The sequence below is a fragment of the Quercus suber genome, unplaced genomic scaffold, assembly GCF_002906115.3.
Source record: "Quercus suber isolate HL8 unplaced genomic scaffold, Cork oak 2.0 scaffold_312, whole genome shotgun sequence".
In the NCBI taxonomy this organism is placed as follows: domain Eukaryota; kingdom Viridiplantae; phylum Streptophyta; class Magnoliopsida; order Fagales; family Fagaceae; genus Quercus; species Quercus suber.
The window spans coordinates 91,561-111,894 of record NW_027069768.1 but is presented as its reverse complement, the minus strand read 5'-3'; the positions used below and the strand labels follow the sequence as shown (position 1 = coordinate 111,894).

The 20,334-nt window shown below is 31.5% G+C and overlaps 1 protein-coding gene and 1 pseudogene across 1 annotated transcript; one reads left to right on the top strand and one right to left on the bottom strand.

Moving 5' to 3' along the window:
* Positions 1–7,294: 7,294 nt before the first annotated feature.
* On the bottom strand, positions 7,295–7,960 carry LOC112006462 (uncharacterized). Its single transcript, XM_024038735.2, has one exon. It carries the CDS (start codon positions 7,751–7,753, stop codon positions 7,544–7,546), a length of 210 nt encoding a protein of 69 aa, XP_023894503.1. The 5' UTR covers positions 7,754–7,960; the 3' UTR covers positions 7,295–7,543.
* A 2,285-nt stretch (positions 7,961–10,245) lies between these two features.
* LOC112006484 (U6atac minor spliceosomal RNA) lies at positions 10,246–10,352 on the top strand (annotated as a pseudogene).
* Positions 10,353–20,334: the final 9,982 nt, after the last annotated feature.

Sequence of the window (20,334 nt, the reverse complement as noted above, 5' to 3'; positions counted from 1 at the left end):
AATTGAAATTGTGTTTTTAAAACAACAATTTTAGCTAAAATGTGTACGACAGTTTATATATAGCTCAACATGTACAACAATAATTAGCGTTAAAAACAAAATTGCGTAAACCACATTTTCGTCCTTACATTTTTATACGATTCCCACTTTGATCTCTATTTTTTATTTTCACCGCTTTTAGTTCATGTTTAGAAAAACGTCATTCATTTTAGTCCTTTCCGTCAGTGCCCTAACGGCAAAGTCCTATGTGGTAGATGGATCTATTAAAATAATAATAAAATTTTTTATTTTGGCATTAAAAAATGCCACATCAACATCTAAATTAAAAAATAATAATTTATTGATTTTAACTAAATAAAAAAATTAAAAATAGAAATAAAAACCAAAAATCACATTAATTGAGATCTAAAGGTGTCTTGAACAAGAACACAAACCCAAATCTAAGAACACAAAATTAAAATCCAAAAATCACAAACCCAAAAAATAAGAATAGAAAATTAAACTAGAGATCCACATAAGAACACATGCCTAGATTTTCTAGCATTTTCTTGCCCTTTCTTGTCAACCAAACACAAAAACACAAACACAAACTGATTTCCAACAAGAACAAAAATACAAACACAAACCCAACAACAAATCTTCCTTGTCAACTAAACACAAAAGCAACAAACACAAACCCAACACAAGCTTTCACCTTTCAACACGCTGACACTGTCCCATTCTCAATCCTCCATTTCCTTCTTCTTCTTCATGGATCTAATTCGAGCTTTAATTTCAAACTCCATGCCTATTTAAAACCACTCAGCTACTCTTTTTCTTTTTAGCCAAAAATTTTCGAGCTCCAACATGTCCAAAGAACCCTCCACTTCTCAATTCGTAGCTCGAAACGTTTTAAAGAACACACACCTAGAATGAATTCGAAACTTCGCTAAATTCGATTCACTTTCCACCTCTAGGAACTCCTCTGAACACAATTCAGGATCCATCGCAATCTTAGTCCCAAAAGGATTTCCACGACTCCGATTTTGATTCTCATCACAAGCTCGAAGCGGTTCGATCAACTCAGGCTTTGGATAAGAAGCTTGAAGCTTTAGATAGAGTCGGAAATGCGACTCACAGTTACGTGACTCCTAGGGTTTCGGCTCAGGTTGGAACGAAGTCACAGTGCTGGGTTTGTGTTTGTTGCTTTTGTGTTTGGTTGACAAGGAAGATCTGTTGCTGGGTTTGTGTTTGTATTTTTGTTATTGCTGGAAATCAGTTTGTGTTTGTGTTTTTGTGTTTAGTTGACAAGAAAGGGTAAGAAAATGCTAGAAAATCTAAGCATGTGTTTTTATGTGGATCTATAGTTTAATTTTCTATTCTCATTTTCTAGGTTTGTGATTTTTAGATTTTAATTTTATGTTCTTAGATCTGCATTTGTGTTCATGTTATTCTTATTCAAGACACACTTAGATTTCAATTAATGTGATTTTTGGTTTTTATTTCTGTTTTTAATTTTTTTTATTTAGTTAAAATTAATAAAATAATTTTTTTAATTTAGATATTGATGTGACATTTTCTAATGCCAAAATAAAATTTATTATTATTATTATTATTTTAATAGTTCCTTCTGTTACATAGAACTTTGTCATTAGGGCATTAATAGAAAGAACTAAAATGAATAACGTTTTTCTAAACAAAGACCAAAAACAGTAAAAATAAAAGATAAAGGTCAAAGTGAAAATTGCACAAAAACATAAAAACGAAAATGTGTGATTTTCACTTCAAAAAAAATCCATAAATCTAATCTGCATTTACGGTCAAGGTTTAATCAGTACCATGATTTTGGAAATTCAAAAAAAAACATCCACAAGGAGTCGACACGTAAAATAGTACCATAAAAGGGTACTCTGAGATCCTACCAGAGATCGACACGTAAAACAGTACTATAAAAGGGATCCTCTAAGGTCCAACTAGAGATCAACACGCATCTTGATGATTTGATTGCCCTAGTATATTCATAAGCAAATTTGGACGTACATTTTGTTTGCAAAAAACAAAGTGTCAGAATCCCATCATGTGGTTTTGAATAAAGAAAATGAATGTTACAAAAAGTCTGGTTTAGCTTTATGAGAAAATGGGGGGTGAAAGGTGTCAAATATCATTCGAATCGGTAGAAAATATGGGGACATGATGAGTGCTGTCGAACTTTATTAGGAAAATGGGCTGACAGGTGTCGACATATCGTTGGAGTTAAGGTTAGCCTGACCTTGAGGTTGGGACTATAAGCCAAGTTGATAAAATGAAGCACCTCCTTGTGGCCATGGCCATTACACAAGGATAGTATTAAACCTAGGACATCAAAGTGTTTGAACTTTGAACTTCTCTGATCCTCGAATCCCTTGATATTGACATGGAGCATTAGCTGCTGCATTTTGTATATTCCATTGAGTTTGTGTGTGTGTGTATAATATATATAGAGTGTGATGTTGGTGTCATGATAAGTGACGTTGACTTGAAACATTAGCTGCATTTGTGCATTTTAAAAGATTCGCTCAAATTTCAAGTTTAAAATCATATTAAGAAGAGAATTGAATATTTTAAGTTTCAAACCACTCGTACAAGTGAAATTATTCTCGCTCGAGTAAGCATTAGATAGAAAGTTCGTGGAAGCCTTGCTCGACCGAAATTTAAACAAAATGTTCGTGGAACCCATGCTCGAATCCCTTGATGTTGACATGGAGAATTAGTTGCTGCATTTGTATATTCCATTGAGTTTGTGTGAGAGTATATAATATACATAGTGTGACTCTAGTGTGATGACAAGTGACATTGACTTGAAGCATTAGCTGCATTTGTGCATTCTAAAAGACTCGCTCAAATTTCAAGTTTAAAGTCATGTTAAGAAGAAAATTGAATATTTTAAGTTTCAGACCACTCATACAAGTGAAATTATTCTTGCTCGAGTAAACGTTAGATAGAAAGTTCGTGGAACCCTTGCTCGACCGAAATTTAAACAGAATGTTTGTTCAACCTTTGCTTGACACTTGGTCAAACGAAAATCTCATGGTTAGGTAGCGGACTTTTTATACTACGTGTTTAACCTAGTTTTGACTATACATACCAACCCTTGCTACACTAAGAGAGACGACCATACAAGAGAAAATCTAAAAGTCAAACTCTCTTGAGCCAAAGAGTTTTAATTCCTCTCTTTTGAGTGTTTCTTCCTACAAGATTTTAACCTAAAATTTCTCTATGAGAGTTTCTTGCATTGAGCCTATACTGACATACTGTTGATTATTTGAAATCACTTAAGTTAGTTCTTCAAAAGCAGATCATTTTTTTATTTTTGTAGTCCATATTATTGCAAATGAGGTTTCTTTGAAGAGAATGTTTGTGCATAGAAATTCCAATGTTTTTGGACCACTATTGTAGATGGCAAGTGGAACGTTAGCTGAAGTTACATAGAGAGAGTCTAGTTTCAAAAGTTTTGTAAGTAGGTTATTGTAACTGTTTCTTCTATAGTGGTTTTTCCTTTGAATAGGTTCTTCATTGGTTTTCCACTTCAATACCAAGTTTATATGACTTTTACTGCTTTCACTATTATTGTTTTTAGATTTTGTAACTATATGTGGTTGAAATAACTGTTTGTGCTAATCCATGAGAAATAAGACATATTTGATCAATTAATTAATCTGTTACTTAGTAGTTTGGGGCCTCCATAAGTTTTCATCAAGAATCAACCTCTTCCTATTATAAGGTGACTAAACTTGGACACATCCATAATCATAGATACAAGTGGTAAATCAGTTGTATGTTATTTTGTTCGTACTAATGATTTTTCATTTAAGAAAACTAATTACAATATTTTCAAAATCAATTTTAAAGTGGTGACAAAACACAATAAACAAGTCATTTTCTTATAAATTGTTGTTAACTGAACATATTTTCCCTGAATCCTTAATGGGATTTAAGTGATAACCCAATGGTAATAGCATTCTTTATGATGATGTTTAATGTTTATGGTTTGAACTTTACATTTCCATCTCCCACTATCTACCTATAATTTTTTTTTTCTTGTTGAATCAAACGGAACATTCAATTGGATTAGAATTTTAAATGTATATTGTGTAGGTGCATGCTAAGTCCTACATTGGATTTTTAGGAGAGTTTATCTTTTTGGATCTCTAATTACAACTTGACTAGTTCTTTTGGAATATAAGTGCAAATGTGGGTAATGTTTTCCTTAGGTTGTTACACTAGAGGTGATAATTACACACTACGTGTATGAGACATACTGCTGAGATCGTATTAGTTAAAATTCATTTCACAATTATAACTAAAATCGTATTTTCAACTATTGTGTGTACAATTATGTGCAAGTTACCACATGCAACAATAATTAGCTTTGTCAACTGAACTCTTATTCATCCGCCAAAAAATTTAAAATAATATGACAATTTCTCCGTCTCCATATTTGTAAAATTTAAATCTGAATCAAAAAATTGATCCGGACCATTTTTCTCAACCCTCATGTCTAATGTGACCAAGGCAGGTTCAGGCCAAAAGTAAGGGTCAGTCTGTCCAGTCTGTCACTCCCTCTTTTATATGCTTGTTCTATGTAATGGGTGGTACTGTATATTTTCAATGACAAAAGCCTTGTATTATTCAAGGACCACATATTATAAGCAATGATGCCAAATTAGCCGAGCCCAATTCCAAACTCAGGTTCAACCAATTTGAGGCTCATTATATATATAGGGTAAATATTTGAGGTTTTATTATATGGGGTTATGGGCCTTATGGCTTATTACCCAATATACAATCGAATCATTCACGAGTCTTATTTCAGTGGACGACATCATAAACCTTTGTAGAAAATCAAGTTTCACTCCCAGTTGAGCAATTACGAATTCTTTTTTTCTGTCCTTTGTTTCTTTGGAATCCTTTTGGTGCTACAATTTTTCGGTCATTTTAAAACAATTAGTATAAGTTTCGATAGCATCAAGCAAAGAGTTTTGCACGCCCAACGTTTTTAGTAAGTCCCGTGTACTGTTTACAAGACCCGCAAGTACTTTTTTTTCATAAAAATAACTTTAAAATTGGATCTCACAATACTATTCACGCATTTAAAAATTATTTTGTTACAGTATTTTCAGTTTTCAACAATAAGCGATATCTAAACAAACCCTTAGTAACTTCAAAAAAATTAATTAATTAATTAATTAAAAAAAATTCATTATTTAAGAAAAGAAAAAAGGGGATGGGAGGCTGAATTTATTAAAATCCTATAATGATTTTCTAAAAGGAATCGGTCGAAGAAGTTACATAAGGCTTAGCTCATGCTAGCCAAATTGTGTGAAAACTATAGTACCTTGCCAACATCTCCTTCTCTTTTCCCTTTTTTTCCTACCCTCTTCCACTCTCATTTAGCCTTTCTTTTGATAATTTGATAGCGAAAGAGCAACATAAATCTTAGATGTCTCCATCACACCAAAAAAAAAAAAAAAAAAAACCATTTCCTTTGATAATTTGATAGAGAAAGAGGAATATAAATCTTAGATGACCAGTGGAATTACAAGGGTTCTTTGGCACAGCCTTTGTATAAGGCTTTGATATGAATAGAAGCCATACAAGGTCCACATTATCTCCTTCTCAAAAAATAATAATAATAATCTGATGATTCTTCAGCTCATTTAAACAATTAAATAGGTTGTGTGATTAGAAAAAATCTAAATACTCATATGAGTTGCAAGATACAGGGTTGAAGGAATTTCATCCCAACTGGTTTGGAAAAAGTATATACGTTTGTAAATATATATTATATTGGTATCCTCTTCTAATAGATTGGGGAGAATCCATCTCTTTTTTTCCCATTTCAGTTGTGTATGTGCTGAATAGGAAGATGATACAATCCCTAATCCCTTTTTGTTGCAGTCAATTATTCCCATCCCAAAAAGAATTACACATCAAAAGTAGAGTACAATTACAAACCAAGCTATAAGCTTTCTGTCTCATTGGTCTTCTAGGAAGAAAAGGATAATTCAAGAACAAATAATTTTTAAAAAAGCTATAACTTTTTGTCTCATTGGTCTTCTAGCAAGAAAAGGAAAATTCAAGAACAAATAAATTTATAAAAAAAATAAAAATAAAATAAAAATAAATAAAAATAAAAAAATAAAAATCTCTTGTGATTCCCAATCTCTTAAAACTACAAGAAGATTAAGAATGAAATTTCTCACCCTATTTGACCACATTCAAAAGCAACAACTTCAAGTCTACAATTTTATATTATTTATAGATACAATTACTCTACCCCTAGAAAATACTCATATAATACCAAAATTCATTCAGGTCTTATCTCTTAAATTTAATCACCAATCTCCAACATCATCACATGGGTGCATGTGCATCACTAATAAATCAACTTCATTGACCTCAATTTTTCTTCTCTAACCTCATACAACTAAGCCATACAAGGTCCACATTATCTCCTTCTCAAAAAATAATAATAATAATCTGATGATTCTTCAGCTCATTTAAACAATTAAATAGGTTGTGTGATTAGAAAAAATCTAAATACTCATATGAGTTGCAAGATACAGGGTTGAAGGAATTTCATCCCAACTGGTTTGGAAAAAGTATATACGTTTGTAAATATATATTATATTGGTATCCTCTTCTAATAGATTGGGGAGAATCCATCTCTTTTTTTCCCATTTCAGTTGTGTATGTGCTCAGTAGGAAGATGATACAATCCCTAATCCCTTTTTGTTGCAGTCAATTATTCCCATCCCAAAAAGAATTACACATGAAAAGTAGAGTACAATTACAAACCAAGCTATAAGCTTTCTGTCTCATTGGTCTTCTAGGAAGAAAAGGATAATTCAAGAACAAATAATTTTTAAAAAAGCTATAACTTTTTGTCTCATTGGTCTTCTAGCAAGAAAAGGAAAATTCAAGAACAAATAAATTTATAAAAAAAATAAAAAAATAAAAAAATAAAAAATAAAAATAAAAATAAAAATCTCTTGTGATTCCCATCTCTTAAAACTACAAGAAGATTAAGAATGAAATTTCTCACCCTATTTGACCACATTCAAAAGCAACAACTTCAAGTCTACAATTTTATATTATTTATAGATACAATTACTCTACCCCTAGAAAATACTCATATAATACCAAAATTCATTCAGGTCTTATCTCTTAAATTTAATCACCAATCTCCAACATCATCACATGGGTGCATGTGCATCACTAATAAATCAACTTCATTGACCTCAATTTTTCTTCTCTAACCTCATACAACTTTAAATTCCCCAGTTATCATACACTTCATTATTTCTTTTGGTTATCACTCATAAAAGTAGCTAGATACACAGTTACACATACTCAAAGAAACAAATCATAAAAAGGAAAGGTATGACATTTTGTAAACACTATCAATAACAAGTTCAAATATAAAAATTACAAAGCAAGAAGCATCAAACTGTTTAATCTATGCAACCCCTTCAACAGATCCATAATAAACAATCCGTGAAATATAAAAAAGTGCTTAGCTTAATTAGCCAGTGTAGACGTGAACACCAATGGCAATAAGAAAGATAGTGATAAGGCCAAAGAAAATGATAGCATGAACCAGAATAGCAGCACCACTTGTCTGCATGTTCCCAAACTCAACCACCTTGCCCCCTGCTGGAATCTGAAACAAAAGCCCTGGACTCAACAGCACAAACAACACCACTGCTATTATCACTGGCCCCCAGTCTGCCATGCCTATCTAGCTAGCTAGATCCTTGTGTGCAAAGAAAAGCTGGAAACTTTTTGTGTGAACTGAAGAGAGATTGCAACAAAGTAAAGTACTAAAGTGTGTTTGAAACCTTTTGGCGAAATGGGTGTGCGAAAGTTCTGAGAAAAAGAAGTGGGGTAAGAGGGTTATTGAGGATTGAGATAGGGAACACAAAAAGACAAGTGCATTGACATGGGTGCTTTCTCGTGAGTAGTCAGAGATGACTTGAGTGCACCCAATAAAAAAAGCTTACCAAAAAAGAAAAAAACCAATAAAAAAAACCTTTGCCAGCACTTTGTTTCCGTGGTTTCTACGGCTGTGATTTTCTTGGGATTAAGCTGTGATCAAATTAATTTATTATGAATCTTTTTTCGGTGGGTTTTTTTTTTTTTTTTAATTAATTTATTTATTATAAATGAAAAGGACTCGGTTGGTAATTAAGTACAATTAAATTTTTGCATGCAAATTAACAAATATTTAGTGATTAAGCTATAAAATATTCTTTGGAGAGAGATCCTGTTAACTTTAATCTTATAAATATATGTTCATTCTAAATTGAATGTAATCACTCTAACTTTAAAAAGCATATAACTACAATCTTAAGGGAGAAAAAAAAAATTTACGTCATTATCATGTATATGAAAAAAAATTAAAGTTTTTTTTTTCATTATATATATATATATATAAATAGATGGATTATATTTTTTTCATTATATATATATATATATATATAAATAGATAGATTATAGTTACACATAAGGGTGTGCATAGGTCGGATTGAGGGGATTTTTTGATCTAACCCACCATAGTGGGTCAAAAAAATTCAATCCAACCCAACCCACATGGGTTGGGTTGAACCCATGAGTTGGACAATTTTTTTTATTACTATTATTAAATTAAGCAGAAAAAAATATATCACACTTGCCACCTGAATTGATAAACAAAATATACATTAATATATAGGGACGCAGAGATGGGTCAGATTTGCGGCGATAATGCCGAAATGCAGAGAGAGAGGAAGAGAGTGAGAGATATAAAAAAAAAATGAAGGTGAGAAAGAAATAGGGAGCAACGGAGAGATGGAGACCAGAAAGGATAGAGAGAGAGCTATGTTGCAGACGGAGAGAGAAATGTGTTAGGAGGAGAGAGAAAAGTAAATAAAATAATCAAAAGAATTATAGCATTTCTGACCGTACGCTCTCATATTTGAGAGTGCACTGTAGCATGTCTTAAAATTTTGAAACATTTAGCACACCTCATGAGGGGCTGTTTCTGGTGTTTGGTGTGCCAAATGCCAAATATTTGGCATTTGGCACACTTGATGAGAATGCTCTTAGTTGAGTTTCTTTGCCCTTCAAGTCTTTGAAGAACTATTTTCTATTTTTAAAACTGAAAATAAGAAAATAAATAAATAAGTTTGTTTAAAGCGTTTGAATGTAAGTTTGGATTATTTTTTGCTAAAATTTACCAATTAGAAGTTGACAAAAATACAATTGTACCTAAAAATATTGAGGCTTTAAAAATCAATATAGAAAATAAATAACTAAGTTAAAATGCAAAAAGAAACAAGCTAATCAAAACTCAAATTATACTTTTAAAAAAAGAAAAAACAAATTAAAAACCAGTACTCAAAAATATTTGTGTATAACAGTTTTTAGAAAACACCAAAATGATGTTTTTAAGGGTATTTTCTATTTTGCGTTTTCACAGTTGCAAACTTTTTGAATAGTAATTACCCCCCCCCCTTTTTTTTTTATCTTTCTACCCACCCACCCAAACCTCCTTAAAAAAAAATGTGATTTCTTAATTGATTTTTATTTTATTTTTTAAAACATGTTCTTAATTGGTGGTTGGGGGTTTCAACATGATTGGCAAAAGTTAAGTGAGTAAAGGTGTTATAATTTAGCTTGAGTCTAGTATTTCAACGCATTGAATCCAATACAGTAGGAATAAATGATCAATTTTGAACACTTGTTTTATACAGTGCTTTAGAGCACTCAACAAAAGTAAACAGAGTTAGTTGGTTTTGGTCATTGTAAATGATTTAAGGGTTTGGGTTGGTTTTGGTTATTGTATATGATTTAGGAGTTTGGGTCATTCTTGATTAGGCATGAGTTCGATCTCATTTAGGGGTTCATGAGTTCGATTTGGGCAATGAGCCTCGATTTGGTTTTGGGTGTAGATTTGGTTTTGGGGTGTAGTTTTGGTTGGGGGTTCACTTTAGGCACATGAGTTTGACTAGGCGATTTGTAATATAAAACTATAAAAGGTAAATCGGTTTTTGTTACGAATTATTCTCCCTATGTTGGAATAATACTTTTATGAATGTGTTATTCTTTTTTATTTATTTATAATTCATGTAGTAATTTTATCCATAAAGATGGTACCCACTATACTCAATTGCAATTCTAATCCCACACCGCAAACATCTAAGAAAGTTTGCTTCTTTATAACAATCCTATTTCGTCAGAGAGAATGTGTTCGTAGAAAGGAGAGATGGTTGGCATCTCCCCTGGCAAGCGGGAACGGCTTTCGAGCCTTCCTGTTACCTACACATCCGGTTAAGGCTTCCCACCCTTTTTCTAGATTTATGTTGCCATCCAAGCAAATGGACCAAGATATGAAACTACTTCCTATCGCAAAGTACGTAGCTATTTGGTTTTCTTGAAGTTAATTGCACTCATGAACAAAGTTACCTATACAACAACTTGTTTCCCTTGTTGGTAGGCTTGGGATTATTCTTCCTTTCCCCAATTCTGTTTCACAGGTGATTTATGAACATGCTTTCTTTTGGAAAAATTGTGCTCAAAAGTTATTCTGCTTTCTATTTCTACAGCTAAGCTATGCAAGGATTTGAAATAAATTTCCAACTCTTTTACCCGCAATGGTGAAAATACCACTTCAAAATTACAGATGCTCATTTTGGACAAGGAAATGTTCAAGTTCAATAAGTAAATTTGTAACCCCACCAATTTACAACCACATTTTCTTAGCTCTGAACAAAAAAGGGATGAGAAGCACAAATGAATGGAAAGAGCCTCCACCTATGCAAAATTTCTATTTTTTTCTTTCTAACCAAAAAAAAAAAAAAAAGTCTAAAATCTTAAAAGCAAGAAGATTTCTTTTCTTTTTCCCTACAAGAGCATTTCCCTGACACCCCCCATCTACAAATTCCCATTTTCATCCTCAAACCAATTATTTTTGGCATCTAATCGAAACCTTGATCATCTAAGATTAGCCTTTTTGCCATTATCTGCCAAGGTTCATCTATAAGCTGTATTCTTATGCTGTGCAACAAAAAATACTAATGAGACCCAAGAAAAATGGGTCATTTACTTCTGATACCGCTTGCGAGTAGCTCGAGTTGGAAATTGAAACTGCTACTTCACTTGTATAAAGATCGCTTGTTTATGAAGGTTTCAGAGGTACTTTCCTGATGACTTCCAAATTCTTCCTTCAAGTGATACAACCATAACAGTAACATCATCATGATACTTTTTTGTGATCTCCTTGCGGGATGTCCAATAATTCATGGAAGTCCATTCCTGCAAACAATACCACTTCAAATTTAACATTTGCAAGCCCACAAAATAGAAGCAGAATAGCAATGGATTAAGTTGAAATTGATGGGGCCAAATGAACACAAACTGAATAAAGTAAGTCTAGGGGTGTGCATGGGTTGGGTTGAGGGGATTTTTTGACCCAACCCACCATAGTGGGTCAAAAAAAATTCAACCCAACCTAACCCAACCCACATGGGTCGGGTTGAACCCATGGGTTGGACAATTTTTTCTATTACTGTTATTATTAAATTGAGCAGAAAAAAATATATCACACTTGCCACATGAGTTGATAAACAAAATATACATTAATATTCCAACCCAATTGTAAACAAAATATGTCTAAGTATCCAACTGAGTTGATAAACAAAATATACATGAATTCCTAACTCATTTATAAACAAAATATATCTAACTGAGTTGATAAAATATATATATATATATATATATAATAGTAGGAACCAAAGTGCCCTACAATAGGTTTTTTTTTTTTTTTTAAATTATTAAATATATAATATATTTTAAATATATATTAAATATGGGTGGGTTGGGTAAGATTTGGCGGATTTGTAATTTTATAACCCAAACCCAACTCGACCCAGTATAAAAATAAAAAAAAATAAAAAAAAAATTGTAACCCAACCCAACCCACCAAACCCTAAAAACCGACCCAACCCGGTGAGTTGGGTTAGGTCGGGTCGAGTTTGGTGGGTTGGTGGGTTTTCTGCACACCCCTAGTTACACGGTTACACCTAGAGTTGTTTTTGAAGAGTTGTTTTTTTTGTGTCCAATTTTGTTAAAAACAACTCTTCAACATTTATCATTATCAATAATCTCCAAAAAAAAATTCATGTATTGTTAAAGAAGTAAGTACGGTCAGAATATTGGGTTCTGAATGTTTGCAAACTCTTATTTTCAGTTTTTATTTTATCTTTCTTTTTTCCTACCTTAGTTTGGTTTATTTGAAATATAAGCAGCAAGCCATCAATGGTGGTAACCCAAACAAGAAAAAGAAATGAAGAGTAGGTGGGGAAGATAGTGGTGAGGAAGAGCGAGAGAGAGAGAGAGAGGATGGAGGGAGATGAAAGAGGAAATAATTTCGTTTAAGGAAATGATAAGTGAGAAAACATAGAATTTGGGGATAAGAAGGAAATTAGGGGGAAAAGCATTTTATATGTATGGGTAGTTCATAATTTCTCATTCTATATTTGAAAAATGAGCAAATACTTCTGTTTTGATACTTTTTCAGTCAAATCTAATAAAATTACAATGATTAAACATGTAATCTAAGAAAATAAAAATAAAATCTTTACCTTTTTCTCTTCCTTGTAGTGTACAACTAATAATTTTTTAAAAAATTTTCGTTAGATTTAATTGAGGAAGTAAAAAATTTGGGGTATTTACTCATTTCCTAAACATAAAGGGGAAAATTGGTTGATTTCAAAGATAAATGAGGAAATTGTGAACTACCCCAAACATAAAGGGGGAAATGTTTTTTCCCCAATAAATTAAGAGAAATGATATGTCTACAACATTTTTACAATATTTTTGCAACAAATCCTAAGTGATAGGTTGTTACTGGTTGTTATTGTTGGAGCAAAAAAGTAATCTTAGTATTAATTTCAAATTTGAACCAATAATAACTAACCACTTGTGATTTGTTGTAAAAATGTTGTAAAATTGTTGTAGACGTAGTATCTCTCATAAATTAATTACATGGCCAATAGTTATCTAAAGCATTAGATCTAATAGAGATCAATGGTTCAGAAAATGTGTAATGGTGTAACTTTATGAATGTTACACTACTCAATATTTTTTAAATTGATTCATTGTTAGATTACATTATTTTCATATATTATCCATGCTTGCAGCATTTTAAGGTGATCAAAGATTAATAGTCATGTCATCAATCACTTGTTTAAATTTAAATGTTTATAGTTTCAAATAATGTATAAAATATGAGTTTATGAACCTAATGGTAAATAACGTTTGATTGGTATGAAGTTAGCATACATGTTAAAAACATATTAAACATGTAATCTAATGGTGGAATTTTCAAAATATGAATTAAATAACAAGTTATTAAGTAATATAACATTGTTCAGAATTATATCAAATGTAAATTGAACCCATCCACACATACATGTATATATATACACAAACTTTGCAATTTATAAGCCACAAGAATATCATAATACATTTCTTTTTAACAATTTTATACATATGATCAAAATAATTGAAGATTGTAAAGCATTATAATAAAGGGATCATAGTTGGAGAGATATTATTTTTATCCACCTATGGTTCTTTGGTGCCCTATCTATGCCCTTACCCTTTATGGGTTTCACCTCCACTTCGCATGCTGCATTTAAAATATTTTCTTCCCACATAATTTATTCTACTACTATTAAGAGGATAGGAAAAGTTACTTATTACTTTAGTGAACCGGCTAAAACACCCCTAATCTATTAGATTATCATGGATAAAGTTTATATACAACCCAACTCCTACGAATTGGTTTGGGTGAGACAATGAAAAATTGGCAAGTGTCTTTAATCATTTGCTTCTCACATAAAAAATTAACTAAGTTATGAAACCTAAACAAAGTCTCCTACTCCTCACCTTTTGCTCTCACTACCCTTATAAACCCTAACCCATTCCTCCCTCCACTGTGAACACCACTGTCTTGATCTTCAACCTTTCTCACCTCCGCCATCGCCATTTGGATCTTCTTTGGCAACATGGACAAAGTTTTGCTCTACACCCTGGTAGATCTACTTTTCTCTTTGAGTCAAAGAAGAAGAAGGAAAAGAATAAGTGGAGATAAACTTGAGATCGACCTTCTAGTTCTAAGTGTCCGTTTGGCACGATTAATTTTGCCAACTTATTTTACTATTCAGCTTATTTTTTCTACTATTCATGAGCCCCACTTCACTTTTTGGTACTATTTATAGGTCCCACTGTACTATTTCAGCAAAAAAGTTTTTAGTTTCAGCAAAATAAGTGAATCCCAAATAGACCCTAAGTCACGTTCTTTGCTGCCACTCATTCAAATGACCTCCATGGCCCAAAATAATCTCTCTCTCTCTCTCTCTCTCTCTCTCTCTCTCTCTCCGTTACGCCTAGATCAAACCCAATCGATAAAAACCTAGAGCTTGTCCACCACCATGACAACCACCAATAGTGGTTCTAAACTCATCTTCCCTTGAGATTGACCCTTCTCTCTCTCCAACCGATTTTGCATTCATGACAAAATTTGGTTTACCGCTATTTGCTTTTAAAAAAATCCATTAAAATTAAAAACCAAAGTTCCTTCTCACACACTATGTATTATGATGCTTTTTAAAAAAAAATAATAATTCATATATAAAAGTATAGTTGTTGCATGCACACATACATTTATTATGAATTCCATCACTCATAAAAAATAGCCTATCTTAAGCACTCCTTTCATGTGATTAAAACATATAAAATACTGCATTGTAACTCAATCATTACCATCTAGGGTTCAAATCCTTCCACCTTAATTATTATATATTTTTTATAATAAAAAAACCAATATATTTTCTATATAAATTTTCATGTGAAATATTGGAGGAAATTAAAAAGTCAACAAATTTTCAATTTTAATTTTTTGGTGCTAGCATCATTAGATTCATCACACAGCTAGCTATTTTAGTAGTTCTCATATGCAAACAATCAATTGCAGCAAACACATGCCATTCTTATATTATTAACAAAACCTAGCCTATATTTTTATCATCCATACCACCAGATCAAGTAGCAAATACCAAAGTTTTTTCATCATGTACTTTTTTTTCTAAATCCATGGCCACTCTACTATCCAATGTATTCATGCATTAATCACCTATCTATAGTGGTGTAATATGTGTCAAACTTTCTAGAATATAGCTTTGAGTTGGGAAATGGGTAGGGAGTATTGATTATAGGTGACTTGAATAATCGTGAGACGATTATACAATTTTAATTGGAATTGGAGATAAGGTGGAAGTGTTATAGTTATAAGTGTATATAAGGGTGACTTAGATAACTTTGATACAATTGTACTGTTTTAGTTGGAAAGAACCCCAATCCCAATCCTACCCTGTTTAATTTGGGTTTTGAAAATTTCTAGTATTTTTGTTGTATTTGCCTAATGATACATTAGACTCAATTAAAAGCTTTTCTATTTATTTTTTTTATTGTTAAAACATTCGATTCATCTCAATTTGAGGATTATGGGTTTGTAGTAATGCAATCTAACAAAAAAAAAAAAACATTGAAGTTGTTGGGGGTTGTGAGTGTGTTCATTTTTTGGTGAGACCAAAAGAGAGACTCAAATCAATACAAATCAAATGCATAAAAATTAATTAAAAAAATTAACATGTAATACAAAATCACATTCAAATTTAGATATTTCATTCAATATCATCTTACCCTACCACAAAAACCCAAAAAAAAAAAAAAACATTAGTAATAGAATCAACATAGATACAAATTTAAAATAAAAATTTGCAGGCAACTTCTCTGTCTGATTAATTAAGAAGAGAAAAAATAATATCAACCTCGAAACAAAGTAAGATTCTAAATTTGTAATGTAGAAATTCCTTAGTACAAAAAAGGAATACAGAAGATCACTTATTACAAAAATTAACATGTAATAATACAAAACCACATTCTGATTTAGTTATTTCGTTAAATTTTATCTCAGTCAACAATGAAAACCCAAAAAATAAATAAAATAAAGAAAAGTTGAAACTTTCTCAACAATCATTTCTTTCAGAAGGCAATTACATTTTCTTTTATTTTTTTTTACCGAAACATTGGCATGTAAATATTGAAGAATTGATAAACGACAAGAAGGAATTTATGCAACGTGTAGGTTTCCAAAAAAAAAAAAAAAAAACCTCAAACGGCGTCTATGATAACCGAGATGTCGATAGTTGCCAAAGAAGAATTTTTATGACTTGTTGCATTGTGTTTTGAGAGAGTTTCAACTTATTGGCGTCTGCTTCTGATGATAGCTCTTTATCATTAGACCAAGACACTAATTAATTTTTGGTGTAAGCAAGGATTGAACTTCAGATCTCTTATTCAACCATCAAAAATTTTACCAATTGTGCTAACTAGAACCCACCACTTGTATGAGTTTAGTTTGCATTGATGATCAAGCTGGAAGAATTTGAGTAAAATTCTAATGTTTATATTATTATGAAAAAAAAATGAAAATTATAATTGACTTTATAAAAGTAAATTACTTGCAATTTTGTTTAAACCATTGTTATTGGTAAAAGGTTGATATTTGTGTTTTGATCTCATGATAAAGAACAATTATTATGAACAAACGTTATAGATTGAAATTATCTCTAAAAAAAAAGTTGATATTGGTAGAGCTCCTATTGAGAAAAAAACATATAAAAGGCATGACTATTGAAATATTTGTAACCTTCAGTTCCAATTCTGATTTCTGGGTTTAGATGGGATGCTAGATTTTGAATGTAGCAGATTTAAATTTTTTTTTTTTTTTTTTGGAAAAAAAAAAAGGTTGTGTTTGAAGGCATCTTAGATCAAGAAGTGCATAATCCCAACAATTCTGGATATATGGTCTGCAGACTCTGCACTATCAGATAATTTCAAGAAATGGAGCAATTATATCACTTTCTTTTAGCTAAGAAAGTGATCAATAAGCAAAATCTGCAAACCAACACGCCATTACAATGAAACAGTAACAAAGTCTTAAAGACAAAATTAAGGATCAATAATTAAAAAATATAAATAAAGTAATGGGGGAAAATTACATTGTAGATGATATAACATGATGCAACATGTTCAAAACTATCATAGGTAAGACTGTCTTGTAAAGGATGAAAGAATTGTTCTACAGCTACAACATTTTCACAGCAGTTTAGGTGCAATTGCATTATAGGTTAAAATAAAATAATTAAAAATTATACAAGAACTCACCAAAATTGAAAATAACAATGTTATGAAAATGTAGTGACATTTTATTGCGTCTCTAAACTTTCTCAGTTGAAATCAGCCAGTGTAAATGCGAATGCCAACAGCCAATATGAGGATGGTGAAGATGACAAAGAAAATTAGTGTGTGCATGAGCATAGACTTGCCATTGGTGGTGAAGCTGCCAAATTCGACGTGTCGGACATTCCCAGGTAGCTGAAAAAGGAGACCGGGGGAGAGCAATATGAATAGCAGATACCCAATTAAAATGGGTGCCCAGTCCATTGCTGGCTTTGTATTTTCTGTTGTGTGATTGAGCAGTCCAATATGCAATGCTTAGGACTTTTTATATAACATTTGCTAAAGAAAATTAGAAAAGTTGATTCCATTCCACAACATAATTTTAACTTTCAAGTTCAATAAATTGCTTTATATGTCCTTTAATTGTATTACATATATTGTATAGGCACCTTTTACATGCTTGTTAGTTTTTTGGTCATCTACAAGCCTGATCTTTTTGGATGCCCGATCATTTCCCTTGTTTATATTTTGATTGTGGTCCAAGATTAAAAGCAAATGGTTATTTTCAACTTCTTCTCTGCGTTTGGTATCTTTCAGTAGTACTTAATTTGTTTATATACAATTTTTAAGAACTTCATTTTTTTTTTTTAAGTTTTTTTTTTTTTTTTTTAGTTTCAACCTATAACGTCTGCTACTAATAATACTTTTGTTAAGATTCAATAAATAAAGAAAGCTAATACAAACACACGTCTACAAACATTGAAACAAACTAGCAGCTAAAAAAACTAAAGCATAATTCATTTAGTGTTATGATCCTCCCTAAACAGAGAGAAGACCATTCGAGATTACTAGCTTCGTAAAACTTTCTTCTGTATCGAATTAATTCTTTACTTTTTGAAAATATTTTTAAGTTTTCTTTCTTGTTGTTCAAGTAATGTATCCAAGTAGACATCTAAAGCTGCTAAATTAATTTGAGCATCGATCTATCCCTTTGAACAGTGTATGTCACACACACACACACATATATATATATATATAGGAATCAAACACTGAACACAACCACTTCTAGTTCAGAGATTTTGATTCCTGTATCAGAAAATAATATTATTCTTACGCAAATGACTCTTTCTTTTCACTAAAGAAATGTATCATGAGGTTCCCCAGTTGTTGGGTTTTGCACCTCTTTGATTCTTCCTTTACTACATAATTATTTCATAGAATCCATTCATAACCATTTTGGAATGAAAGTATTTCTTATCAGCCTTTATTAAGTGCAAAGCATTTGTAAACAATGTAATTATGGAAACTACCAACGCAATTGTGGTTGTTTGTAAGAACAGCAAAATCATAGAAACTATTTTTTTTTTTTTTTTAGTTTCAACCTATAACGTTTGCTACTAATAATACTTTTGTTAAGATTCAATAAATAACCAGAAAGCTAATACAAACACACGTCTACAAACATTGAAACAAACTAGCAGCTAAAAAAACTAAAGCATAATTCATTTAGTGTTATGATCCTCCCTAAACAGAGAGAAGTCCATTCGAGATTACTAGCTGCGTAAAACTTTCTTCTGTATTGAATTAATTCTTTACTTTTTGAAAATATTTTTAAGTTTTCTTTCTTGTTCTTCAAGTAATGTATCCCAGTAGACATCTAAAGCTGCTAAATTAATTTGAGCATCGATCTATCCCTCTGAACAGTGTATGTCACACACACACACATATATATATATATATAGGAATCAAACACTGAACAGAACCACTTCTAGTTCAGAGATTTTGATTCCTGTATCAGAAAATAATATTATTCTTACGCAAATGACTCTTTCTTTTCACTAAAGAAATGTATCATGAGGTTCCCCAGTTGTTGGGTTTTGCATCTCTTTGATTCTTCCTTTACTACATAATTATTTCATAGAATCCATTCATAACCATTTTGGAATGAAAGTATTTCTTATCAGCCTTTATTAAGTGCAAAGCATTTGTAAACAATGTAATTATGGAAACTACCAACGCAATTGTGGTTGTTTGTAAGAACAGCAAAATCATAGAAACTACCAAACTATAATTAGCAAGAAGAAGAAGAATGTGTGGCATGAAGGTAGTGTTGAAATTGGAAATCTGATCCATCATCTATGGGATGCAAACAATGTGAAAGCTCAATGCACACATGTAAACACTCAGAATCATTTAATGCATATTAAGCAAGAACATACTGTTAAGGAAAATTAATCCACCAACCCAATTTGTTGGGAAAGATCAAATTGTTAAGAGTCCATCCCAATTGACAAAGTCATCTCTGTGTGATCAACAAAATCAAATACAAAATGAAGCAATTACTATACTAATCATTACAGATTGAATTAGTGTGAGGGATTCTGTTCCCTAAAAGTTGTGTACATAAACAAAGCTATGAAACGGAGAAGTGCACTGCAAAATAAAGAAATAAAAAAGGGTCTATGTGGATGTAGTCTTTCATGGTTAAATATTCTTGTCTTCCTTTTATTATCTTTATGCTTTGTTTTAATTTCTCAATGTTCACTCAAAATTATGGCTACTTCTACAAAAATTTTACAATATTATGACCACCACTACAAGAGTTACATCAATTATTAGTGCATGTATATATATACATATTTGGACTACAAGCATGTGGGAAATTATAATAAAGGGTCTAGGACATTTAAGGTATAGTCAAATATTGAATATACCTCACTTTTCCTTAAAAGTTACCACGTTTTTTAGTGGAGTTTGTATGTGTTTTTATGTTCAAAAGTTAAAACCTCTCATTTCCTTTCTTTTATGTGTGTTTTTGTTTCTTAAAAATATATATATTGAAAATAACTCAATAATTATAGGATTACTAATTTTGTTTTATTCGAATTCGGCATGACCGACACAATATATAGATCAATCAAAGCTCTACACATTCCATAAAAAAGGATATTAAAACAAAAAGGTGGGTCGGATACTTAGTGGAACACTTCCTAGTTCCTATTAATAATAAAAAGAAGATAAGATGTC